The sequence below is a fragment of the Bubalus kerabau genome, chromosome 15 (assembly GCF_029407905.1).
Source record: "Bubalus kerabau isolate K-KA32 ecotype Philippines breed swamp buffalo chromosome 15, PCC_UOA_SB_1v2, whole genome shotgun sequence".
Classification (NCBI taxonomy): Eukaryota; Metazoa; Chordata; class Mammalia; order Artiodactyla; family Bovidae; genus Bubalus; species Bubalus kerabau.
The window spans coordinates 64,005,950-64,033,724 of record NC_073638.1 but is presented as its reverse complement, the minus strand read 5'-3'; the positions used below and the strand labels follow the sequence as shown (position 1 = coordinate 64,033,724).

Genomic DNA, 27,775 nt, shown 5'->3' with positions numbered 1-27,775 from the left:
TAAAATACCTGGAAGCAAAACAAACAAGAAAACCTCTCAGTCTTTGCAGAAGAGCTGTCTGTGAGTGTGTGTGTGTGTGTGTGTGTGTGTGTGTGTGTGTGTGTGTGTGTGATGAGTGTGTGTGTGTGGTGACAGTCCTCTTAACACTCAACCAGTCCTCTTTCAAGTCTACCTGTCAAAGTTTCCAATAGAAGCTTCAGATTTCTCTAGTGATACTTGTGTTTATTGTGTGGACAAATTCAAGAATATTACAATATTTTAAACAAAATCAGAGTTTTTCTAAATAACTGCTTCCTGGTTGACTTTAGACTTCCTCCCTTGATTTTGGGTCTCTTTGTGCTGCTTCCCATAGAGGGTCTGTCTTTGCAGCTCTTCTAGCTATATCTCACTGCTTAATTAGTTGGGTGGTGGTGTCAGATAGGGAATAGGAGCATTTTCTGATGTTTCTATCAAGCCCTCAGTCTTTAGTGAACGTGATTCTCAAGGTGAAGCCTTCACTAGAATTCTGATCCCTTTTCCGTATTTAATGGTAGGCCTAGAATGTATTCCTTCCCCTGCCCCAGTGATAGAACTGTTGTTTTATTTTTGTAGCCTTCTCTCAGCTTCAGTGGGTTTCCACAAGTGCTCTCATGCTACAGTTTTTATTGCCCTACCCCCTGTAGATTAACGGTTTTGTTCTTTCAAGGAGATAAGAAAGATAGTCTTGTCTAAGTAAGTTTTTAGTGTTGTTGGTTGATTCCTTTTCCTAGCTACAGAGATTTTCCACTAGTGTCCTTAAATGTACTTTTGATTTTCCTTTCCCCTGCAGATTAAGTGTTTGGTCTGTAGTAGATTTAGGGAAGATGGCTTGTGACTGCTCTTCTCCTCTCCAACCAGTACCACAGGGGGAAAGTTTTCTCACATTCTTTCCTTCCTTTTCTGTAAGCACCTAGTGGGTTTCATGGAAGAAAAACCTGTCAGAAAGCATTAACCTCCTTATTTCTGTAGCCATCAGGAGATTCATCTTCTTACACCAGCCCATGCTCTGCCTTTAGAAATGTATTAAGGACTTGTAGCTGAGTTTTCTTATCAGTACTCAGTGGCTTATGTTCCAGGTAAGCAAATGCTGTGGTTCTTTTCTCTCTGTAGGTGCCTGTCTCAATCCAGATTTTGGATTACTTGGTTGATATGGGACCTCAGTTCTCTGATGGATTTAACTATTTAACTTGCAAAATTTCCAACTTTTTTTTCTTGTTGTAAGGGTGGGAGGATGTTGTTTTTTTATCTCTTTAGATCTCTTTCTCTTTAGAATGAACCAAAACTGGAAATTTTCAAGTCCTTATTTACTAGCATTTTTCTTCTTTTTGACTTAGGAAGCAGAAACTCAGTATGAAGAGCAGATTGCTAAAATTATTATGGAGACACAAGAACTTAAATGGCAAAAGGTGAGTATTTCCTCTTCTGATTATCATTTTATTTAAAAATGTATTTTAATCCTTACTTGCAAAGATAATTTTTAAATTTCCGAAATATAATATTTGGAGAATTGTGCATCATTTTACAGAGTCTCCAAAAAATTACAGCTAAAACTATTGCAGATTCATTTTGATGTTTGGCAAAACTAATACAATTTTGTAAAGTTAAAAAAAAAAACTATTAATAACATTTGGGCTTCCAAAAAACAGAATAACCTTTTTTTTTTTCATGCTTTCTAATAAGAAAATAGCAAAGGATAACTCTGGAAACTATTGTGAATTATTTCGTATCTGAAAAACATTGTGTATTATAGAAGAGTCAAAGTATTTTTTAAGAAATGTAACCTCAGAGTAGTTCCATATTTTCCTAGGCTATTATTACATATTATAACCAAATATTTAAAAAATATGATTCTCTTTTGATCCTTATCCATATAGAAGCATTTTTGATAGTGCTTCTCTTGCCTTTCCAGCAAAGTAACTTTAACAACTAAAAACTGAAAGCTTAATCAAGATGGCCCTTCTTTTCAGTGTTAGGCAGTTTTGAAACAGGAACATAGAGACAACACATCAGAATCAGAATTCACATAATAGAGAGGACAGGCCTACAATGGGAATTTTGAAGCCAGACAGATCATCAAGGTTGTGTAGAAATGGGAGTAAAACCAGAGTTGGGTTACATGAGGGACAGGTCTGAAATAAAGAAACCTGTGTGTGGAGAGGAAAAAACAGATAAATTCCAAATGCAATTTAAACTTCCAAGCATATTTCAGAACGTTAAGTCATAGCTTATTTTGAATAGAGAGCATCAACAGTCGAAAGTTATCGGAATCTTTAAGTTAATCAGTAAGTTTTATATAGTCCAGTTTAAAATACCACTTGTGTATATGGGATACTTACGCTGATTCTAAGATTTATGTGGAAATAAACTTGAAAAAAGTGGCTGGGAAAGTTTTGAAAAGAAAGAGGATGAAATAGTCCCACTAGAATCTTAAACGTATTTTAAAGCTGCAATAATTGAAATAGCTTGGTAGTATACATGAACAGCAGAGAAGGCAATGGCAACCCACTCCAGTACTCTTGCCTGGAAAATCCCATGGATGGAGGAGCCTGGTGGGCTGCAGTCCATGGGGTTGCTAAGAGTCAGGCACGACTGAACAACTTCACTTTGACTTTTCACTTTCATCCATTGGAGAAGGAAATGACAACCCACTCCAGTATTCTTGCCTGGAGAATCTCAGGGACAGAGGAGCCTAGTGGGCTGCCGTAGATGGGGTCGCACAGAGTTGGACACGACTGAAGCGACTTAGCAGCAGCATACATGAACAGGCATCCGGTCCCATCACTTCATGGGAAATAGATGGGGAAACAGTGGAAACAGTGTCGGACTTTATTTTTCTGGGCTCCAAAATCACTGCAGATGGTGGTTGCAGCCATGAAATTAAACGATGCTTACCCCTTGGAAGGAAAGTTATGACCAACCTAGATAGCATATTGAAAAGCAGAGACATTACTTTGCCAACAAAGGTCCATCTAGTCAAGGCTTTGGTTTTTCCAGTAGTCATGTATGGATGTGAGAGTTGGACTGTGAAGAAAGCTGAGAGCTGAAGAATTGATGCTTTTGAACTGTGGTGTTGGAGAAGACTCTTGAGGGTCCCTTGGACTGCAAGGAGATCCACCCAATCCATTCTAAAGGAGATCGGTCCTGGGTGTTCTTTGGAAGGAATGATGCTAAAGCTGAAACTCCAGTACTTTGGCCACCTTATGCGAAGAGTTGACTCATTGGAAAAGACTCTGATGCTGGGAGGGATTGGGGGCAGGAGGAGAAGGGGACGACAGAGGATGAGATGGCTGGATGGCATCACCAACTGATGGACATGAGTTTTAGTGAACTCCGGGAGTTGGTGATCGACAGGGAAGTCTGGCGTGCTATAATTCATGGGATCTCAAAGAGTTGGACATGACTGAGCGGCTGAACTGATACATGAACAGATAGAATATAACAGAGTCCAGAAATAGATCCAAATATATGAGATAATTTAGTGAATGGTAATACCAGACCACGTGATCTGCCTCCTGAGAAATCTGTATGCAGGTCAAGAAGTAACAGTTAGAACTGAACATGGAACAATAGACTGGTTCCAAATAGGGAAAGGAGTATGTCAAGGCTGTGTATTGTCACCCTTTTTATTTAATTTATATGCAGAGTGCATCATGAGAAATGCTGTATTAAGCACAAGCTGTAATCAAGATTGCCAGGAGAGATATCAATAACCTCAGATATGTAGATGACACCACCCTTATGGCATAAAGCAAAAAAGAACTAAAGAGCCTCTTGATGAAAGTGAAAGAAGAGAGTAATCAGTTGGCTTAAAGCTCAACATTCAGAAAACTAAGATCATGGCATTTTGTCCTATCGCTTCATGGCAAATAGATGGGGTAACAGTGGCTGACTTTGTTTTTTTGGGGCTCCAGAATCACTGCAGATTGTGACTGCAGCCATGAAATAAAAAGACGCTTACTCCTTGGCAGAAAAGTTATGACCAGCCTAGACAGCAAATTAAAAAGCAGAGGTACTACTTTGCCAACAAAGGTCCGTCTAGTCAAGGCTATGGTTTTTCCAGTAGTTGTGTATGGATATGAGAGTTGGACTATAAAGAAAGCTGAGCGCCAAAGAATTGATGCTTTTGAACAATGGTGTTGGAGAAGACTGTTGAGAGTCCCTTGGACTGCAAGGAGATCCAACCAGTCCATTCTAAAGGAGATCAGTCCTGGGTGTTCATTGGAAGGACTGATATTGAAGCTGAAACTCCAGTACTTTGGCCACCTGATGCAAAGAGCTGACTCATTGGAAAAGACTGATGCTGGGACGGACTCGGGGCAGGAGGAGAAGGGGACGACAGAGGATGAGATAGCTGGATGGCGTCACTGACTCGATGGACGTGAGTCTGAGTGAACTCCGGGAGTTGGTGATGGACAGGGAGGCCTGGCGTGCTGCGATCCATGGGGGTCGCAAAGATTCGGACACGACTGAGTGACTGAACTGAACTGAACTGAAGACTCTGTCAAGGTAGTGTCCTCAGTTACTGCAGTGAATTCTGGTAAACATGGTTTTGCTTTATTAACAGGTTGGTTGGGTGTTTTGGTTGAGTTCATTTTTGTATATGGTGTTAGGTAAAGGTTCAGCTTCATTCTTTTGCATATTTGTATCCAGTTTTTCTAGAACCTTTGGTTGGCAAGGCTGTTCTTTTCCTGATTGAATGATCTTGGCACCCTTGTCAAAAATATTTGACTATGTAAGAGGGCTTATTTCTGGGCTCTTAATTTTGTTACATTGGTCCATGTGTCTTTCTTTATGCCATTACTACACTGTTTTGATTCCTAGAGCTTTCCAGTAAGTTTTGAAATTAGGATATGTGAATCTCCGAGCTTTGTTCTTCTTTTTCAAGATTATTTGACTGTTTGGGGTTCCTTGAGATTCCATTTGAATTTTAGGATGAGTTTTTCTATTTCTGCAAAAATATCATTGGAATTCTCATAGAGATTACGTTGAATCTATAGAGAACTTTGGATAGTATTGACATCTTACTAACATGAAGCTTTCTAATCCCAGCACAAAGGATGTGTTTACACTTTTTATGTTTTATTTAATTTATTTTCTTTTGGCACTGTTTTGTAGTTTTCATTATACAGGTCTTTTATCTCCTTGCTTGAGTTAATTTCTATGTATTTTATTCTTGTTAGTGCTATTGTAAATGTAACTGTTTTCTTAACTTCATTTTTGGGTTGTTCATTGTATTGAACATGCAACTGATTTTGGTGTGACTATATCTTATTACTTTGCTAAACTCATTTATTCAATTTTTTGGTGGAATCTTTAGGGTTTTGTACATATAAGACCGCAGACAGATAATTCTACTTTTTCTTTTTCAAACTGGATTTCTTTTTCTTTCCTCATTGCTTTGACTAAGGCTTCCAATACTATGTTGAGGAGAAGCTGTAAAAGTGGGCATCCTTGCTTTCTTCCTAACCTTAGAGGAAAAGCTTTGAGTCCTTTACCATTGAGTATTATGTTCATGTGGGGTTTACAAATATGGCTATTATGTTGAAGTAGTTTCCTTCTTTTCCTAGTTTGTTGAGTTTTTTTTTTAAATCATGAAAGGGTATTGAATTTTGTCATTTCATTTTTATTTCATAAGTTGAGATGATTGTGTGCTTTCTTCCCCCTTCATTGTGTTAATGTGGTTTATTGCATTGATTGACTTTTTGTGTGTTGAACTCTTCTCTTATCCCAAGGATAAATCCTACTTGGTCATGATGATCCTTTTATCTGAATTCAGTTTGCTAGTGTTTTTTTTTTTTTTTTGAGAAATGTTGCATCACTGTTCTTTAGGGGTATTGGTCTATAGTATTCTTTTTTAACATGTTTTTTCATCTGGCTTTGGTATCAAGGTAACACTGGCTTAAAAGCATGAGTTAGGTAGTGTTTCTTCCTTTTCAACTCTTTGGAAAAGTTTGAGGAGGATTGCTGTTAATTCTTCTTTAAATGTTTGATCAGGCTCAGGGCTTTTCTGTTTTGGGTGTTTATTTTTTATTACAGATTCAATCTCCTTAATAGTTATAAGCTTAAGCTAAAGCTAAACTGAAGTCCCTCAGTCGTGTCTGACTTTTTGCGACCCCATGGACTGTAACCTCCCAGTCTCCTCCATCCATGGGATTTTCTAGACAAGAATACTGGAGTGGGTTGCCATTTCCTTCTCGAGGAGGTCTTCCTGACCCAGGGATTGAACCCACGATTCCCGCATTGTAGGCAGACGCTTTATTGTCTGAGCCATCAGGGAAGTCCTAATAGTTATAGGTCTGTTAAATTTTTCTGTTTCTTTGCTATTTGGTAGGTTTTGCATTTCTAGGAATTCTCCATTTCATCTAGGTTACCCAATTTGTTGGCATACAATTGTTCATAATACTCTTATCAGTTCAGTTCAGTCGCTCAGTCATGTCCGACTCTTTGCGACCCCATGAACCGCAACACGCCAGGCCTCCCTGTCCATCACCAACTCCTGCAGTTTACCCATACTCATGTCCATTGAGTCGGTGATGCATCCAACCATCTCATCCTGTGTTTTCCCCTTCTCCTCCTGCCTTCAATCTTTCCCAGCATCAGGGTCTTTTCAAATGAGTCAGCTCTTTGCATCAGGTGGCCAAAGTATTGGAGTTTCAGCTTCAACATCAGTCCTCCCAATGAACATCCAGGACTGATCTCCTTTAGGATGGACTGGTTGGATCTCCTTGCAGTCCAAAGTACTCTTATAATACTTATTATTTCTGCAGAATCAGTAGTAATGCCCCCACTTCCATTTTTGAAATTTGAGCACTTTCAAAATTTGAGCCTTTTCTTTTTTTCTTAGTCCATCTGTCCTGTGTTTAGTCTGTCAGTTGCATCTGACTTTGCAACCCCACGGACTGAGGCCCTCCAGGCTCCTCTGTCCATGGAGATTCACCAGGCAAGAATACTGGAGTAAGTTGCCATGCCCTCCTCCAGGGAATCTTTCCATTCCAGGGATCGAACCCAGGTCTGCCTCATTGCAGGCAGGTTCTTTACCATATGAGTCACCAGGGAAGCCCAGTCCATCTAGGTAAAGGTTTGTCAGTTTTGTTAACTTTTCAAAGAAACAACTTTTAATTTCACTGATTTTCTCTATTTTTCTTTTCTAAAATTTTTAAATTTATTTTTGGCTGTATTGAGTCTTCGTTTCTGGTGTGGGCTTTTGTCAAGTTGTGGAGAGCAGGGACCACCCTCTAGTTGTGGAGCACAGGTGTCTCACCGCAGTGAATTCTGTTGTGTGGAGCGTGGGCTCTAGGGCGTGCAGGCTTCAGTGGTTGCAGCTCACGGACTCGAGTGCACAGGCTCAGTAGCTGAGGTGCATGCGGTTAGTTGCTCCACGCCATGTAGAATTTTCCCAGATTAGGGATTAAACCCGTGTCTCAAACCTGTGTCTCCTGCGTTGGCAGGCTGTTTCTTTACCACTGAGCCACCAGGGAAGCCCTGTCTATTATTTTTCTATTCTCTATTTTATTTATCTCTGCTCTGATCTTCATTATTTCCTTTCTCTGGCTAACTTTGGGTTTAGTTTGTTCTTCTCTTTATCAAGTATAAAGTTAGGTTGTTGATTTGAGATCTTTCTTGTTTTTTAATGTAAGTATTTATAGTTATAAATATTCCCATTAGCGTGTCTTTTGCTGCATCCCATCAGTTTTGGTTTTTTTTTTGTTTGTTTTTATTTGTCCTTCTTTATTTTCTAATTTTCCTTGTGATTTCTTTAATCACAGTTGTTTAAGAGTTTGTTGTTTAATTTTCACAAATATATGGGTTTTCTAGTTTTCCTCCTATTACTTATTTCTAACTTCTTCCCATTGTGATCAGAGAGGATACTTTGAATGCAATCAGAATCTATTGCAACTTAATTTGTGGCCTAGCATATGGTCTGTCCTGGAAAAATGTCCAATATGCACCTGAGAAGAATGTATATTTTGTTTTGGGGTAGAGTGTTCTGTTTATGTCTGTTAGATCTAAGTTGTTTACTTTGTTATTCCAGTCTCCTCTATTTCCTTGGTTATCTTCTGTCTGGGTATTCTGTTTTTGAGAATGAGGTGTTGAAGTCTTCAACTGTTATTGTAGAACTATTTATCGCTTCAGTTCTGTCCATTTTTGCTTCATATATTTTGATGGTCTGTCATTTGGTTCATAAATGTTTATGATTGTTATCTTTTTCCTTATTGAATGTTTTATGAATATATAATGTCTTTCTATGTCTATTGTAACTTTTTATAATTTAAAGTCCACTTTTTTGTTTGTTTGGTTGGTTGTTATTTTGATGGAATATCTTTTTCCACTTTTTTATTTTAACGTATTTGTGTCTTTAGATCTAAAGTTAGTCTTTTGTAGATAGCATAAAGTTGGATCACATTTTCTATGCATTCTTCCAGTGTTTGTCTTTTGATGAGAGACTTTAAATATACATTTAAAGTAATTACTGATAAGGAATTACTAACTTCTATCATTTTGCTGTCTGTTTTATATGTATCTGATAGATTTTTGTCCCTCATTTCCTGATTACCATCATCTTTTGTGTTTAGTTGATTTTTTTATGGTAGAATGTTTGAATTCCTTTCTCATTTCCTTTTGTGTATACTCTCTAGCTATTTCCTTTTTGGTTACCATAGGGATTACAGTTCAGTTCAGTCGCTCAGTCGTGTCCGACTCTTTGCAACCTCGTGAATCGCAGCACGCCAGGCCTCCTTGTCCATCACCATCTCCTGGAGTTCATTCAAACTCACGTCCATCGAGTCAGTGACGCCATCCAGCCATCTCATCCTCTGTTGTCCCTTTTCCTCCTGCCCCCAATCCCTCCCAGCATCACAGTCTTTTCCAATGAGTCAGCTCTTTGCATGAGGTGGCCAAAGTATTGGAGTTTCAGCTTTAGCATCATTCCTTCCAAAGAACACCCAGGGCTGATTTCCTTTAGAATGGACTAATTGGATCTCCTTGCAGTCCAAGGATGCTAACTATTGCAGTCCAATAGTTAGTATCTATTATTATAGCACTCTAATTTGAATATGTATAAAGTTAATGTCAATAACATATAAGTACTCTATTCCTTTATAGTTCTATCTACACCCCTTTCAGTTGTTGATATTTACATCTTTATATATTGTATGCTCAAGAAAATAAACTAGTAGTTTTAAATATGTATTAATTTCTGAATTTTTTTTATAATAATAGCAACTTCGTAGATTTTTAACAATATTTATTTATTTATTTGGCTGCACTGGGTCTTAGCTGCGACACATAGATCTTTGTTGCCACATGTGGGATCTTCATTATGGCTTGCAGGATCTTTAGTTGCAGCAGGCAGGATCTAGTTCCCTGACTAGAGATTGAACATAGGTCCCTTGCAATGGGAGCATGGAGTCTTAACCACTGGACCACCAGGGAATTCCCTAGTCTCTCAATTATATAGAAAATAAATGTGGAGTTACAAATCAAAGTTACAATAATACTAGCTTTTAGTCTAATAATTTTTTAAATGTTAGTTTCTTAAATCACATAGAAACAAACAAAAATTGTTAGAGTAATACAAGCTTTTATAAATTTCTCATGTATTTACCTTTATTGAGATTCTTATTTCTTCATATGGAAATAAAGACTTTTTTTTCTTCATATGGAAATAAAGATTTTTATTTCTTCATATGGAGTCTTTTGTTTCCTTTCATTTCAACCTGCAGGTCTCCTTTGATCATTTCTTGCAGGGCAGGTCTAATGGGTAATGAATTCTCTTAGCTTTGATCTGCATTTTAGATCATGTAGAGGAAAGGCAATTTACATGAGATGGTGATAAGACTATGCAGTATATTTCCTGAGTCCTTGGAGTATAGTACTTTGCTCATTTATCCAAAGTAAGAAAATGTCTAAGGTTGGGATATCAGTAGCCAGTTTCATGTGGTAAGCTCTAACAGATGTGTGTGGTGAAAGCCAATGAGTGTAGGAGAGTGTGGACTTAATGGTCTTGAGCATTAGACATAACCTTCTTGGTCATGGCAGTTCAAGAATGTCAGATTTAAGATGCCATTAACTTTCTACTTTCCGTCAAGAGTGGAAATGATTGGGACAATGAAATATCCAAATAAATGACAAGACTTTCCAAAATTCCCTAATAACAGGTCCAGTAGAAAGTGCCTCTGTTATGGGAAATACTCATATTGGGAGCACAAAATCAAGTAATTTTTTCCTACTCTCATAATTATAGCTCTCTCTCAAGAAAAAGTTTCAGTCCATCCAGAAAAGTAGTAAGCAATGATCAGAACACATTCAGAAACCTTTGGAAGGGTTAATTTTAGGAAATCTATTTGGACACGTTCAGTGGGGGGTCCTGAAGCTTGGGTTTAGAAGGATAACAGTTTTACTAGGATTGTGAGGGAGACATAAGATTTGCACCAGAGACATCCTCAAAAATCTTATTAAAATTACCCCACCAATGCTAATTGAATATAGTTTTTAATATGTCTTTGTTCCGATGGGTAATTTCTTATAAATGTTTGCAGAGTTCCATTGAGGTTCTCTGGTGCCACCAAGTGTCTGTCCTGAAAGTGTCAGGGATTCTCTTACATTTTACAACCATGTATTCTTTTCAGACTCGGGAGCCAGTTGTGGACATTCCAGAATAGCGTTGTTTGTTGTTGTTGTTGTTGTTGTTGTTTTATCTACAGGAAGATTTAGCTCTTTAGAGTATCATTGGGCCAGGAACTAACTGAGGGCTGCCTGTGTGTCATAAAGATAAACTGGGATATTTCCTTTAGGCTTTATTATCCTGTATAGTGTGGTTTCATGGTAGCCACCTCTTTAGGAAACTTGCTTCCTAAAGTACTTCAGAGTACTTAATAACTGTTGTTCGTTTTAATTGGTAATCCTATTGAGGTTAGAAACGTTCATTGTTTTTACAGTATTACAAAATCATGGACTACTTCAGATACTATTCCAAATAACCTTGATATTATTGATAGTTTTATGTTAACTCTGTCATCTCTTGACACTTGGCAAACTCTGCTGAGTGGGTAAGTACTGTCATCTGGACTGGTTTTACCTCTGGTAAAGAGTCTTGTTTTAGGGGTCAGTTGAGACTCTTACAGTATATCTTACCTGATAGTTCCCATTTTAGTTTCAGAAAATGATATATCAACAGATAAGACCTGGGTTCAATCCCTGGGTTGGGAAGATCTCCTGGAGGAGGGCATGGCAACCCACTCCAGTATTCTTGCCTGGAGAATCCCCATGAACAGAGAAGCCTGGCGGACTACAGTCTATGGGATCGCAGGGTCAGACATGACTGAATGACTAAGCATGCATTATTAAACCCATATTTTCTAGGAGTTTTTTAATAAATCCATTTGAGGCATAGTGATTGTTTGAATAGAGGCTAGATCTCGTGAAATTCCTCTTCTTTGGGTAATCAGGAAAAGGGTAGCAATGTTTAGAGGATAGCACTGAGTTGAAATGTATGAGGGAGAAAGTAATAAAAAATTCATAGGAAGTAAGCCTGCTTGCTGAGAAACGTGTTTTTAGTAAGTGTCCAGGCTTGTTCAGCATATAGAACTATCAAATTTAAACAAGATCCTTAAACCAAGTCAATAGAAGCTTCTGCTAGTTTGGCTGCTGCTAATACTATCCTTAAATAAGGAGCAGGATTTTGCCAGTGGGTCAAGGGGAAGATTGTAGTAAGCAGTTGGGTCCTGCTGATACTTGCGGTGTTCTGTTAGAGTATTAAGGACTTGTCTGCATTGCTCAGATACAAATAGAAAGCTTTATGACAATTTGGAGGGCTCTAACTGCAGGGGTGTGTGTGGGGGGTGGGCTGTTGAAAAGTTATTTTTTTAAAAGAAAATATTCTTGTTTTTGTGTAAGTTCCTAAGGGAAAAGTTCCATTATTGAAAACTTAAATTATCCGATATCTGTAGTGGTCAGTGAAATCTAGACAACTTCCTAATTTTCTCTTAGTAAGCAGTCTTAGAAATTACTGAATGGCTCATAATTTATCAGGAATGGGAAGTGGTTATTTTATTTATGGCCTTAAGGTCTTGAACAAATGTTCACCCTTTGGGTTCTTGAATGGGGAACAGTAGTGTTTTAACACCAGTATGGGTATGATTGCGCTTCTCAGATGGGTCAGTGATAAAGAATTTGCCTGCCTAACAGTAGATGCAGGTTCAATCCCTGGGTCAAAAAGATCCTGGAGAAGGAAATAGCAATCCACTCCAGTATTCTTGCTTGAGAAATCACATAGACAGAGGAGCTTTTTGGGCTACAGTCCAAGGGGTCACAGAGTCAGGCATGACTTAGCAACTGAGCATGCACATGGAAATCTATTTCTAGATTTTACAGTTATTCACAAAAAGTGGGGAGAGAGCTGGAGTTCACACCTATTTCATCATCTTCTCCTCAAAGTACTTGTCCTTGACGTTTCCTATAAATTCATTCTTTCCTTGTTGCAGCAGTAGATTAGAGTCTAATAAACTGGGCAGTAGCCTCTGAAAAATTTTGTACAGTATCTACAGGTTTTCTAAATGCCTAATTTTTGGGTAATTCCCTGGTGGTCCAGTGGTTAGGACTTGGTGCTTTCACTGCTGGGGCCCAGGTTGAATCCCTGGTCAGGGAACTAAGATCCTCCAAGCCACGTGGTTTGGCCAAAAAAAATTTTTAATGTCTGGTTTCCTATGCAGTTTGGGATTTCTTAAGTCATTCTTAGGATCTTCTTACTTTACTTTTTCTATTCTTTTTTGCAGCTGAACCAGTTGATACAGACCTTGGAAATGGCATATTATTTTTAAAAATTAGTTATGAGAATTAAAATATTTTAAAGTAATTGCTAGCTTTAGAAAAAATAAAAGTTGTATGAGAATAGAAATGTACTCATGATATGCCGTGTGGCTTAGCATTGAATAAAAATTGCATAGTTACAAGAGTATAAATACTATTAATATTTGTCACATTTTTTATATAACTCTGTTGGAAGAATAGAGGGAGGACATGTAGGATTATGGTTGTACAAGAAAGCCAAATTCCCAACTATCATAATAGATCAGTAGATCATTAAAAAAAATTTTTTTAATTGATAAATCAATGTATATGTAGGACTATCGAATAAAAGAAACATTTGAAAGTGGTTGTCAGTTTTAGATCTAATTTTTTTAATTATAAGAATTACTTGATAAAGGTAGAAGAAAAATTCATCTTGAATCTAAATGACAGGATACAACTTCAACTAAAAAAAGGTGTAGAGGAAAGAAATAGAATCGTTTATATGAATTTTTTTAAGATGCCCTATGGTACTTCTGATTTTGTAAAAAATTATTTTAGTGAGTTTAAAGAATCATACGTTCTTAGGTAAACATGTAAACACTTGTGCTTAGGTAATAAAATTGGTTTTTTTTGAAACTCTTAAAACTAGTCTACTTTTTATTGGACTGTTAATTTTAATAATTTCGATGATATTTTCTTGAAGAAAATTTTAGAGTGAGCTATATTCAGAGTTTAAAATTTTAAAAAGCAATATGTTTTATCATGAAGATGCAACTGGAAGCAAAATTATTGTATGCTGAGTTAATGACAGTTAAAAAAATTATAAAAACTGTTGTAAGTTGCATCTTAAGAGCCTAAAATAATATGTACAATGAAGATGTTTAATTTGTGAATCCAGTAAAAGTTTAAAACTGAGTTGCTGTAATTTATGTTTTAACTTTTCATAATTTTTAAAATAGGAAACTCTTCAGAATCAAAAGGATACATTAGCAAAGCAACACAAAGAAGCCATGGCAGTTTTTAAAAAGCAGGTAATTTCTTAAGGATAGAAAAACACTACAGTTTTAAATATTGCAATTTTCCCACTTCTCATGAATATTATAACATGCTGTTCTTCATACTCACTGAAGATAGAACGTGTGTTATTGGAAGCAGGAAATGAACAAGGTTATTTTGAATCACAACTGATAATACTGTAATGTAGTAGAATGATTTAATTAAGGAGAAAATTATTTTCTTGGAGAGGTGTTTTCATTTGTCCTAAATAAACTATGTAAGTGAATGTGTATTCTTGCTCGTTCTCTCCCTTCTCCCCTCTTTATTTAACTAGCATATCCAGGAGCTTACATTGTCACATCATTCCTTTACCCAAGCAAGAATTATAACACTGGTGAAAAGCTGAGATGCAAGTAGGGGGATATAAAGGATGAGGAGATATGATTATCATTCACCTCTGTAAATTTCAAGTATCAGCAAATGAAAGAAAAATCAGTAGAAAAATAGAAAAAATAAAGGAAAAATATTTTAAAGAAATTAAAAACAACTTCTTCCATTATTTTGAATTCTAAATTCTATAGCTCTTCTTTACTACCTCAAATTGCTCTTCAGTCCCTAGTTATAAAATATAAGTGTAAGAAATGTGCCTAAGAAAAATACACTCTGAAAGTGCCTTTCCTATAGCCATGCCAACATTACCATTTTTTCTTCTTTTTTCCTTCCCTCTTTTTGTTTTTATTATTTCCATACAAGTGTGTGCGTTTAGAAAAAAATGCATAAAAAGAAATAAACCTATATAACCTAAATTACTAGTGGGTTAAGGTTATGGATAATTTACACTGTAGTGTGGATTTGTTTGAGCAGATGGTAAACTTCTTCCTTGTAGTCTGAAATTGGCTTTACTTAAGTTATGGGAGTTTTAATTGAAGGGTAAGGAAGCAGAAACCAACTATACAGCATAGTATTCCTTAGGAGAGAGCAGATCTAAGTCTCTGTTACCACAAGGGACTCTGGGCAAGAAAGAAATCCAGGTATCTGAAAGTTAGAGGAGAAAGTGCTATTGCATTCTTTATTATTATTTTTTTTCCTTTAACAAATATTTGTTTCTTCTTCCTTTTTTTTTTTTTTAAAGAAGGGATTCTTGAATGTAAGTGAGGAATATGGAAAATGAGATGGAGAAATGCCAAAGAAGTTTTATTTCTTAACAACTTTGCCTAGTAGCTTTGTGTTGCTTGGAATATTTAATTAGTTTTTGTTGGCAAGTTCACTTTAGTTTTCCTGTTTTAAAATGTCATTATTTATTTATTAGACTGACACATGGATTTTTAAAAAATTTTAGAAAATACTGTCAGTGCAAATATAAACTATATCAATTTCATAAAAGTGTGCTTTTAGAAAATGTTATATGTTATTGTTTATGAGTAGATGCAACATACTGAAACATTTAAGAAACTGGGGGAAAAAAACGTGGATACTCTGATCATAAGATTAAATTCTCCATTTACTTTGGTGACTGGCTTTTCCCCCTATTTTATATTTTTATTATTTATTTTCTCAGTGTAAAAACATAATCACATTGTACCAAGTTCAAACAATATAGACATTTCTGTAGTCTCATTGGGCTTCCCAGGTGGCGCTAGTGGTGAAGAACCTGCCTCCTGATGCAGGAGACATAAGAGACACAGGTTCAATTCTTGGGTCAGAAAGATCCCCTGGAGGAGGGCATGGCAACCCACTCCAGTATTCTTGCCTGGATAATCCTGTGGACAGAGGAGCCTGGCAAGCTGCAGACCATAGGGTTGCAAAGAGTTGGATACCACTGAAGCGACTTAGCACACACATAGTCTCATTGACCAGTGTAAATCACTGGTAACATTTCATTTACCTGTATTTTGATTTTTAAAATTCTTATCAGTTGCAAATGAAGATGTGTGCCTTGGAAGAAGAAAAGGTATTTATTAATTTTTTAATAATTTGAAACATAGTTAAATGCTTTTAATTATCAGTTGTTCACTATAATGGAAAGGAGCATTGGTAATAAACAATGGAGACTATTAATTTCCTAAAATTTTAGAAACAGGAGGGATTTAAGGGAATCCTGTTACTTCAGCTCTTATCATTTTACAGTTAAGAGTATTGAGGTCTAGTAAGATTTAAATGACTTGCTGAAGTTCCCATTTTGAAGCGGTAAATTTGAAACTAGAACCTAGATTTCTTCAGCCTTTAAATTAATGCTCTTTCCACTATACTGCAGTGTTTCTATTATGTATAATAGGTTTTTAATGCCTTTTCAATGAAATTCATTCTTTAAAACACAGTAAAATAGCTAATACATGTTTTTATTATATCAGATATGACATTTATAATATTAAAATTTATAGCTATTTTTAGCAAAAGACCTTTCTGAAAAATTTTTATAATATCCCTATATTTATAAAACAAATGTAATTGTGTCTTATTAATTAGAATATATTTATTCTAGCTATATGAATTAAATAATTATATAGTGTCCATAAGTTCTCAGGAATGCTTTCCTGATAAAATGATTTATTGTTATGACGAGGTTTTCCATTTCATGATATTTGTAATCTTGTATAGACCTTACTGTAATTTTGTGATATTTTGTAATCACTGGAAATACAGGTTATAGTACAGTTCCAAGTTTAAAGTCTGTGAAGTATTTAGTTTCAAGTAGAGATTTTAGTTCTTGAACTCTTGTTTTCTCTGTTAATAATGTCACTTACATTGGAAATTAGTGAAATATAGTTTTTTGCTTAAAGGGAAAATTTCAACTTGCTACAGAAATAAAGGAAAAAGAAATAGAAGGATTGAAGGAAACATTAAAGACATTACAGGTAAAGTAATTTAGTATTGCTTGATAAGTAACTTGGCATTTTAGCATTGTATCAGTAAAACACCATTAAACATGTAATCTAGCAAAGTGAAGCTGACAAAAATTCATGTCATATATTATATAACTTGGTGCTTTTTTTCTGAGTGCCTTTGATTTCAAATTAGTAGGATTTTTGCTTTACTTTTTGTTTTAAAAGGAAATATTAAAATAGCTTTTATTATTTTTAACAGTACTATAGTTAGATATATGTTATTTTTAACACTTTATAGACAACACGTTAGGCCTATATATTATAACTGATTTATCTGTGGTCCTTAAAAATTAACATAAATAGCCTTTATTTAGTTATTATTATTTGCTAAGTACAAAACTATGTTTATTTTATGCAAATACAAAGGTAAAGAAATAGCCCTTGCCTTTAAGTTGTTCAGTCTCAGAGAATACAGAGGTGTACAACAAATGATGGTTAATTCAATACATATTTATTAAGGTCTGCTATGTGCTAAATCGGAGAAGGCAATGGCACCCCACTCCAGTACTCTTGCCTAGAAAATCCCATGGACGGAGGAGCTTGGTAAGCTGCAGTCCATGGGGTCACTAAGAGTTGGACACGACTGAGCTATTTCACTTTCACTTTTCACTTTCATGCATTGGAGAAGGAAATGGCAACCCACTCCAGTGTTCTTGCCTGGAGAATCCCAGGGACGACGGGGGAGCCTGGTGGGCTGCCGTCTATGGGGTTGCACAGAGTCAGACACAACTGAAGTGACTTAGCCCCGCAGCAGCAGCATGTGCTAAATGCTTCTCTAAGCACTGGGAATACAGCAGTGAATAAAAGGAACTTGTATCCTCTGCCCTTGTGGAGTTTACATTCTAAACTAAATAAAAAGTTAAGTAGAGATTTTTTGGGGAAAAGATATTCATATGATTTCAGAGTACCACTTACAGATAATTATAAAGAACAAAGTATATTTTCACAATGGAAGGATTCTGATGGTTACTACCTTAATCAGATAATTCATACCGTACTATGCCTTTGTTTAAGCAGTTGACAAGCTTTCTTCCTTTAGCCTGATTCCAGTAAGGACAAGCACTCATTTTCTCCATATGTTTGCCAACAATTCTTATCTCTTGTCTTTTTGGTCACAGCCATTCTGTTAGGTGTGAGTTAATAACCTCATTATGAATTTGATTTGCATTGCCCTGATTATTGTAATGATGAGCATGTTTTCATATTCCTGTTAGTCATTTGTATGTCTTCCTTTGAGAAAATGTCTATTTAGTTCCTCAACTCAATTTTTAATTGGGTTATTTGGGGGTTTCTGATATTGAGTGTGTATGTATGAATTCCTTCTATGTTTTGGATGTGTGTGTGTGTGTGTGTGTGTGTCTGTGTGTCTGTGTGTGTGCATGCTCAATCACTCAGTCGTGTCTGACTCTGTGGTCCCATGGACTGTAGCCTGCCAGGCTCCTCTGTCCATGGTGTTTTTCAGGCAAGGATACTGGAGCAGCTTGCCATTTCCTACTCCAGGGGATCTTCTGACCCAGGGATTGAACCCACATATCTTGTATCTCCTGCATTGGCAGATGGATTCTTTACCACTGTGCCATCTGGGAAGCACCTATATTTTGGATATTAATCCCTAATCAGATACAGGGTTTGCAAATGTTTCTCCCGTTGTGTAGGTTGCCTTTTCACTCCGTTGATTATTTCCTTTGCTGTGCAGAACCTTTTTAGTTTCATGCAGTCCCGCTTTTCTATTTTTGTTTTTGTTGCCTGGTCTTTTAGTGTCATATCTAAAAAAATCATTGCTTAGACTAAGAGAAGCTCCTGTATTTCCTTTTAGTAGTTTTATGGCTTCAGTATTTAAGTCTTTAATCTGTTTTGTGTTGATTTTTGTTTATGGTATGAAATCCTGTGCATTGTTTGAGATATGGGTCCAATTTCCTTGTTCTGTATGTGGATATCCAGTTTTTCCAACACCATTTATTGAAGACTGTCATTTCTCCATTATGTGTTCTTGGTGTTCTTGTCAAAGATTAGTTGGCTACAGACATGTGGATTTATTTCTGGGCTTTCTAGTCTGTTCCATTGGTTGATATGTCTCTTGTTGGTTTTTGTTTTGTTTTGTTTCTTGTCAGTACCGTGCTGCTTTGATTACTATAGCTTTGAAATATATTTTGTGATCAGGAAGTATGATTTCTTCAGTTTTTTCCATCTTGCTTAAGATTGCTTTGGTCATTTAGGGTCTTTTATGGTTCTACATAAATTTAGGATTTTTTTTCCTATTTCTGTAGAGATTGGCAATGTGATTTAGATAAGGATTGCACTGAATCTGTAGACCACTTTGGGTAATATAGACATTTAAGCAATATTAATTTTTACATCCATGAACCCAAGATTCCTTTGCATTTATATTTGTTGTTATTCATTTGCTGTCATGTCCGACTCTTTGTGACCCCATGGACTGCAGCCTACTAGGCTTCCCTGTCTTTCACTGTCTCCTGGAGTTTGCTCAAACTCATGCCCATTGAGTTGATGATGCTATTCAACCATCAAATTTATATATGTCTTTTAAATTTCTTTTTATCAGTGTCTTATAGTATTCAATGTACAAGCTTTACCACTTTGCTTAAATCTGTTCCTTAATATTTTATTCATTTTGTTGCTATTGTGATTTTCTTAATTTTCTTTTCAGATAGTTTTTGTTTTTTTTTTTTTTTTTGCTTATAGAATTGTGGCTGATTTTTGTATGTTGATTTTGTATCCTCAGTTTTACTGAATTCATTTATTAGCTCTAACAGGTTTTGTTGAGCTTTTAAGGTTTTCTATATATATGATTATGTTAACCTCAAATACCGATAATCTTACTTCTTCCTTTGTGTTTTGGATGCCTTTCATTTTTTTTTTTTTTTTTTTTTCTTTTTTCATTGCTCTGGCTAGGACTTCTAGTACTCTGTTGAATAGAAGTGGTGAGAATAGGCACTCATGCCTTATACAGGATTGATTATGATAACCACTGTGGGTTTTTTATGTATGACCTTTATGGTGCTGAGGTAAGTTTCTTTTATGGCCTTCTCTGATGTCCAGTGGTAAAGAATACGCCTGCCAATGCAGGAGACATGGATTCAGTCCCTGGATCAGGAAGATCCCCTGGAGAAGGAAGTGGCAACTCACTCCAGTATTCTTGCCTAGGAAATCCCATGGACAGAGGAGCCTGACGGGTCGCAGCCCTTGGGGTTGCAAAGAGTCCGACACGACTTAGCAACTGAGCATGCACACGTTTCTTACGTACCTATTTTGTTGAGAGTTTTTTAACGTGAATGAGTGTTGAATTTCGTCAAATGCTTTTTCTGTGTCTATTGAGATGAACGTGTGTTTTTTTTCCTTTCATTTTGTCAGTGTGGTTTATCACATTGGTTGATTTGCATATGGTTGACTATCCTTTTATCCCAGGGATTGAAGTGCATTTGATAATGGTGTATGGTCCTTTTAATATGCTCTTGAATTTGATTTTCTAGAATTTTATTAAAGATTTTTGCATCTTTGTTCATCAGGGCTACTGGCTTATAGTTTTCTAATAGTGTCTTTGTCTGGTTTTGCTGTCAGAATGATGCTGGCCTCATAAAATGAGTTTGGAAGTGTTCCCTGCTCTGCATTTTGGAAGGATATAAGAAGGATTTCTGTTAAATCTTCTTGGAATGTTTGGTAGAATTCTTCCACAAAGTCATCTAGTCCTAGGGTTTTCTTTGTTGGGAGGTTTTAAATTACTGATTCAGTGTCCTCATTTGCTATCAGTATGTTCAAACTTCTTAGTTCATTCAAATTCAGTTTTGGTAGGTTGTGTTTTTCTAGGAATTTATCCACTTCTTCTAATGGGAGAATTTATTGGCATATAGTTGTTTTTAATAGTCTCTTATGATACTTTTTATTTCTGAGGCGTCCACTGTAATGTCTCCTTTTCATTTCTAATTTTGTTTACTTGAGTCTTCTTTTTCTTAGTCTAGCTAACGGTTTGTCAGTTTTGCTTATTCTTCCCAAAAAATTCTTAGTTTTGTTGATTTTTTTCTATTGTTTTTCTATTTGCTATTTGATTTATTTCTGTTTAAATTCGACTATTTTCTTCCTTCTGCTGATTTTGGCCTAGTTCTTTTTTTTTTCCTAGTTCTTTGAGATGTAAAGTTAGATTGTGTGAGATTTTTTTCTTTTTTAAATGTAGGCATTTATCATTATGAAATCTTCTATTATATTGCTTTTGGTGCATTCCATAAGTTTTTGTATGTTGTGTTATTGTTTTCATTTCATCTTGAGATATCTTTAAAATTATCCTTTTTTTAAAAATAATGAATGTTCAAGAATTTGTTATTTATTTTCCAAGTATTCATGAATTTTCTATTTTCTTACTGTTAATAATTTCTAATTTTATTCCATTGTGACCAGAAAAAATATTTGGAATGCTTTCCATCTTCTTAAATGTAAGACTTTTTTGTGGCCTATCACATTAAAGTTGATTTTTCTATGATAGACCATATGATAGACATATGATCTATCTTGGAGAATGTTCCATGTGTGCTTGAGAAGAATGTGTATTCTTCTTCCTTTGAGTGAAACTTCTGTATATGTCTGTTAGGTCCATTTGATCTATAGTGATGTTCAAGTCAACTGTTTCTTTATTGATTTTCTTTCTTCTATCCGTATGCAAAGTAAGGTATTGGAGTCTCCACCATTATTGTGTTTTTGTTGATTTCTCCCTTCAAGTCTATTGATATTTGCTTTGCATATTTAAGTGCTCTGATGTTGGATACATGTATATTTATTGCATCTTCCAAAGTGACTCTTGAGCACTATATAATGACCTTTGTCTTTAGAGACAGTTTTGACTTAGTTTATTTTATCTGATGGGGCTTCCCTGGTGGCTCAGATGGTAGAGTCTGCCTGCAGTGCAGGAGAAGGCAATGGCAACCCACTCCAGTACTCTTGCCTGGAGGGTCCCATAGACGGAGGATCCTGGTAGGCTGCAGTCCATGGGGTCGCTAAGAGAGTACATGACTGAACGACTTCACTTTCACTTTTCACGTTCATGCATTGCAGAAGGAAATGGCAACCTACTCCAGTGTTCTTGCCTGGAGAATCCCAGGGATGGGGGAGCCTGGTGGGCTGCTGTCTATGGGGTTGCACAGAGTCAGACATGACTGAAGTGACTTAGCAGCAGCATCAGGAGCAGTACAGGAGTCCTGGGTTCAATCTCTGGGTCAGGAAGATCCCCTGGAGAAGGAAATGGCAAACCACTCCAGTATCCTTGCCTGGAAAATTCCACGGACGGAGGAGCCTAGCAGACTACAGTCCATGGGGTCACAAAAAGTCGGACACAACTGAGTGACTTCAGGCAATTTTATCTTATATAAGTTTAGCCACCCTGCTTTCTTTTGATTACTCTTTGGTATGTCTTTTCATCTTTTTATTTTTAGTCTATGTGTGTTTTTAAATCTACATTGAGTCTCTTATAGATACTATGTCATTGGATTTTTTAGAAATTCATTTAGCCTCTCTATGCCTTTTATTGGAGAGTTTAATCTATTTACATTTAATGTAATTATTAATTGGTGTGGAATTACTGTTGTCATTCTGTTGACTGTTTCTGTTTTAGTTGTTTTATATATCTCTTCATCTCTTCTTTTGTTATTTGAAGTTTTTGTAGTGATTTTTAAGTCTTATCTTTTGATGGGTGTTCCATAAATCTTACACGCTTTCTTCATTCTCATTCATTTTTCTTTTCACTAGTCAATTTAAAATGACCTGTCTTTGAGTTCACTGGGTTTTTTTCCTCCTTTTTCATTGAGTGTGCTGGTTGGAACTCTCTATTACATTTTTAATTTCATTCATTGTGTTCTTTAGCTCTAAGAGTTTTTTTTTTTTGTTTTTGGTTCTTTCCTTGTGACTTTTATCTCTATTGAACTTCTCATTTTATTCATGTAATTTTTTTCCCTAATTTTGTTGAATTTTCTACCTGTATTGTCTTAAAATTTGCTGAGCTTCTTTAAAACAATTATTTTGAGTTCTTTGTCAAGTAGTTCATAGATCTCTAATTCTTTGGGGTCAGTTGCAAGAAATTTGCAAAGTTCCTTTGGTGGTTTCATGGTTCCTTGATTTTTGTGTTCCTGTAGTCCTTTGTTGGTATTTGTGCATTGAAGGAGCAGTGTTTTTGGACTAGCTCTGGTGAATATAAATCTTGACCTACTGGTGGGTGTGAGAATGCTAGTTGAGTAGGGTATGTGGTGGTACTAGGTGTAGTGCTGGGTCAGGCAGCTCTGACTTGGTTTGGGAGCAGTGGTGCCTCTGGCCCCAAGAAAGAGCACAGGGGCCTGGACTCCAGGGATCTCCATCAACTCAAGTAGGTGTGGACATAGCAAAGACTGTAAGGGTCCTTGGAGGTGAAGTTCATTCATGTCCATGGCAGTGATAAGGGCTGTTGAGGTCTTTGGTCGTGAAGGCTGCTGGTGTCCTCCTGCTCTCCTTTTCTCCCATTTGGGGAGAGTTGTGGTTGAGGGCCTTTCTTTTGGCACCAAGCTGTGTGAGTCTAGAGCATGGAATGACACAGGTGAATTGCTGCCTATACTTTTCTGTTCAGACATCCTTGATTTTTGGTGCTCTACTGGGTTCCTGCAGCTTCTTAATTGTACTCCAGAGGTCTTCCAGAACTGTTATCATTCATAGGTACTTGTTAAGTCATGTGGAAGAGGTGGAATTGAGGGAAAAGGACTGGGTCCTCCTGATCTACCATCTTTCTGATAACACGCCTGTGAATTCTTTATTTCTCAGAAATAAGCCCTTTTTGTTTGTGTTCTGGGCTTCAGATGTTTTTTTTCAGTTTGTCATTTGTATTTTGATTTTGTTTGACTTTTACCATTTGCTATAAATTATTTTCCTTTTATGGCTTTTTAAGTTTGTCATGGTTAGAAAGGCATTCACAACTACAAAGTTATAAAAAGGATTTTCCCACGTTTTCTTTTATTACATCTATGTACTCAAATTTTACATTATATCTTTGATCAATTTGAAGTTTATCTTTTGTAACACAGTATGAGATACAGATCTAAGTCTATATTTTTTCAGGTTATTAAATTGTCTTAATACTGTTTAGATTCTCCTCATTTGAGATATTAAGCAATTTTTATTTTGAATTTCCTTAGTTACTTTGATGTAACAAAGTAAATAAAAATTAAGTAAAACAAAATGTCAATGAGTTCCAAGAAGAATGTTTTCAGTAAAAAGAAGGGCATGGATTCTGTTCGTCAGATTGGATGAATAAGAGGCTGGAAGATACTGATATGGTAAAAAGTCCTTATATTTTGTTTCAACAACAACAGCAATGCAGCAACAAAGCAGTAAGTGATTAGAAACTCCAGAGAAAACAGATTACTCTATAACTAGGATATAAAGTAAATTACAGTTCGGAGTGGTTTTTAGCAGTTGATGGGTTAAAACAGAAGATATTTAGGTCCTGACCCTAGTAAAATCATCCTTCATATAGCATATTGGTCCCAGAAAAAATGTAGTATTAACAGCCTGTTAGGTTTTGCTTTAAAAAAATCTGTATTGTTTTTAATGACATAAACACTGTTGACTTCTCATTTTTTAAGAATTAACCTATAAGCAAAGCATGGAAGTCTTAATTATGGTTACATAATAAAATTTAAATGTTACTAACCTTGTTGATGAGAAAGTAAAAATGTAGGGAACTGAAGTTGATAGTGATATCCAGAAATATTCTTTAAAATAGATGGAAAAGAAATAGAAGTTTAAGGCTACTATTTAAAGTTTATGTAGTTACACAGTTTAGTGATTCTTTTCATACCTCAGATATCTAGTTAAAAATGATCCCAGTAGAGAAATTTAAAAAATTGTTATTGTAGTTGAGTAAACAAATTACTATTCAGTTCAGTTCAGTCGCTCAGTCATGTCCGACTCTTTGCGACCCCATGAATCACAGCATGCCAGGCCTCCCTGTCCATCACCATCTCCTGGAATTCACTCAGACTCATGTCCATCGAGTCAATGATGCCATCCAGCCATCTCATCCTCTGTCGTCCCCTTCTCCTCCTGCCCTCAATCCCTCCCAGCATCAGAGTCTTTTCCAAGGAGTCAACTCTTCGCATGAGGTGGCCAAAATATTGGAGTTTCAGCTTTAGCATCATTCCTTCCAAAGAACACCTAAAGGCTGATCTCCTTTAGAATGGACTGGTTGGATCTCCTTGCAGTCCAAGGGACTCTCAAGACCACAGTTCAAAAGCATCAATTCTTCGGCATTCAGCTTTCTTCACAGTCCAACTCACATCCATACATGACCCCTGGAAAAACCATAGCCTTGACTAGATGGACCTTTGTTGGCAAAGTAATATCTCTGCTTTTTAATATGCTATCTAGGTTGGTTATAACTTTCCTTCCAAGGAGTAAGTGTCTTTTAATTTCATGGCTGCAATCACCAGCTGCAGTGATTTTGGAGCACCAAAAAATAAAGTCTGACACTGTTTCCACTGTTTTCCCATCTATTTGCCATGAAGTGATGGGACCAGATATCATGATCTTAGTTTTCTGAATGTTGAGCTTTAAGCCAACTTTTTCACTCTCCTCTTTCACTTTCATCTAGAGGCTTTTTAGTTCTTTTTCACTCACTGCCATAAGGGTGGTGTCATCTGCATATCTAAGGTTATTGATATTTCTCCCAGCAATCTTGATTCCTTCTTGTGCTTCTTCCAGCCCAGCCCTATTATAACTATTTTAAAAGACTCTCTAATGTGTTTTTTTACAGTGTTTTAAACTAGGCATAACATCTCTTTTTTTTCTGGATAAATACTGAAAAAGTATTACATTTTTTCCTACTAAAATGTTGTCAATCAAGAAATATATCAATTTTTTTTATAAATGTTCTTTTAGTACTACTTTTTCTTAAATTCTTTCATTTGATACCACTCATGCATGTTTAATTATCAGATAATACAATGAGTATTTTCAAAGCAAAAGAAATTTCTTCATACGGATGGCCTGAATCAGTGCAAGAGCTGTAAGGATTTCTTTTACCTTGTTCAGTCTAAGACGTAGTACAGGTGGTGTATATGTTACTTCATGATCTGCTGAACATGGTATATGAACAGTGTAGAACAGTGAAGATACTTCAGGTATTTCCCCTCCCAAGTTAAAAAAGTTCCTGTTCAATTGTGGATCTTACATAAATCCATTGAAAGTGAAGTCACTCAGTGTGTAGGCAAAGGAAATTCACAGCCTCTTAACCATCCTGTAGCAACTTCCCTCCCTCCTTTACTTAGATTGCTACTTTTTCCCTTTTTTAAGGTCATGCCTAACATGTATTCCATGGTAAAGAACCCAGCTGCCGATGCAACTGCCAATCCAAAGGCTGGTTTGATCTCTGGGTTGGGAAGATCCCCTGGAGAAGGAAATGGCGACTCACTCAAATATTCTTGTTTGGAAAATTCCATGGACAGAGGAGCCTGAAGGGCCCCAGTCCATGGGGTTACAAAAAGTCAGACACATGTTAACAACTGAGAGTGCGTGCATGTACCATGTGCTAGATGCCAGGAAAAACAAATCAAATTACCTTTTTTTGAAAAGTTTATAGCCAAGCAACTCTGCCTACTGAATTCTAAAACAAAACAAACAGACACAAAACCACAAAACAAAAAGCTGAATTATTTTTGCTTTAGTAGATTCTTTGAATGTGTTTAATTTCTACTTAAAATGGTACCTTGTTACTTGATTTTAAAGAGATTAGTTAGAGCAGGGCAACCTACTTATATCTAAGTTAGCTGACAAATTAAACTTTATGTAAACAGCATCTCTAAGGCTAAATAGATTTTGCTGGGTGTCCTGGAGATTTTAAGTAAATTATTTCTGCCTAGTAAAGAGTTACTACATGATCCCATGGTAAGACTCTCTATGTTCCTGAGCCTTGATTTTTCTTTAGGTAAAATGAGGAAATTGAAATACATCAGCATTTCCCAAACAAGACCATTTTGTGAAGCAATAACATATCTACATTCTCTACTCTGAATACTGTGAGTAAGGAAATTTGGGAAAGGTCTTTATTCTCCTTCCCAGAAGAGGCACGAATAAAAGAGCACACATAGAGGCTGGTAAATACTGGGAGTAATGGGATAGATGACTTACAAGGTTTTCAGCACTAATGCTCTGATATTTTGTTACTTCACTAAGTTTTAAACTTACTGAATTTATAAACTAAGACATTAATTCCTCTCATAGAACTGGAGGCATATTTAACACATAATATGTTATTTCTACTATTGAAACCTTGTCTTTACTAGGTCTTACCTAACAACAGTGATTAAAAGGAACTAAATTCTTGGAGCTTTGAGTGTATCAGTTCAGTTCAGTTGCTCAGTCGTGTCCGACTCTTTGCGACCCCATGAATCGCAGCACGCCAGGCCTCCCTGTCCATCACCAACTCCCGGAGTTCACTCAAACTCAACATCCATCGAGTCCGTGATGCCATTCAGCCATCTCATCCTCTGTCGTCCCCTTCTCCTACATTTATCCATAAGGAACTCTTAGATATTTGGATAATTTTGTAGTTTGGAGAATCATAAACTTACAGAGATGTTAGAAATACATTGTTCTTGTTCAGTCGCTAAGTTGTATTCAACTGTTTGTGACCTCATGGACTGTAGCACATCAGGCTTCTTTGTCCTTCCCTACTTCCTGGAGTTTGCTCAAACTCATGTTGATTGAGTCAGTGATGCTATCCAACCATCTCATCCTCTGCTGCTCGCTTCTCCTCCTGCCCTCAATCTTTCCCAGAAACAAGGTCTTTTCCAATGAGTCAGCTCTTTGCATCAGGTGGCCAGAGTATTGGCACTTCACCATCAGTCATTCCAATGAATATTCAGGGTTGATTTCCTTTAGGATTGACTGGTTGGATCTCCTTGCAGTCCAAGGGACTCTCAAGAGTCTTCTCTAACACCACAGCTCAAAAATATCAATTCTCTAGTAATTCTGCATTACAGAATGTATTTTCCTGACTGATTTAAAAGTAATATGCCAATCTGATGCCCTATCTCCCCCGATACTGTACTGTCTCTCCTATA

At 36.4% G+C, this 27,775-nt stretch overlaps 1 protein-coding gene across 37 annotated transcripts in view; it reads left to right on the top strand.

Annotated features, from left to right (window-relative positions):
• Positions 1-27,775, top strand: part of CCDC73 (coiled-coil domain containing 73) — a 154,103-nt gene that overhangs the window by 57,448 nt on the left and 68,880 nt on the right. For 13 of the 37 annotated variants that reach the window (XM_055549222.1, XM_055549221.1, XM_055549245.1 and 10 more), the window contains exons 3-6: positions 1,353-1,424; positions 13,767-13,838; positions 15,719-15,754; positions 16,584-16,658. In XM_055549222.1, the coding sequence (XP_055405197.1) occupies positions 1,353-1,424; positions 13,767-13,838; positions 15,719-15,754; positions 16,584-16,658 (255 nt within the window). The remainder of the gene's footprint in view (positions 1-1,352; positions 1,425-13,766; positions 13,839-15,718; positions 15,755-16,583; positions 16,659-27,775) is intronic. The other 24 variants (XM_055549253.1, XM_055549254.1, XM_055549256.1 and 21 more) reach the window with 4 other exon arrangements.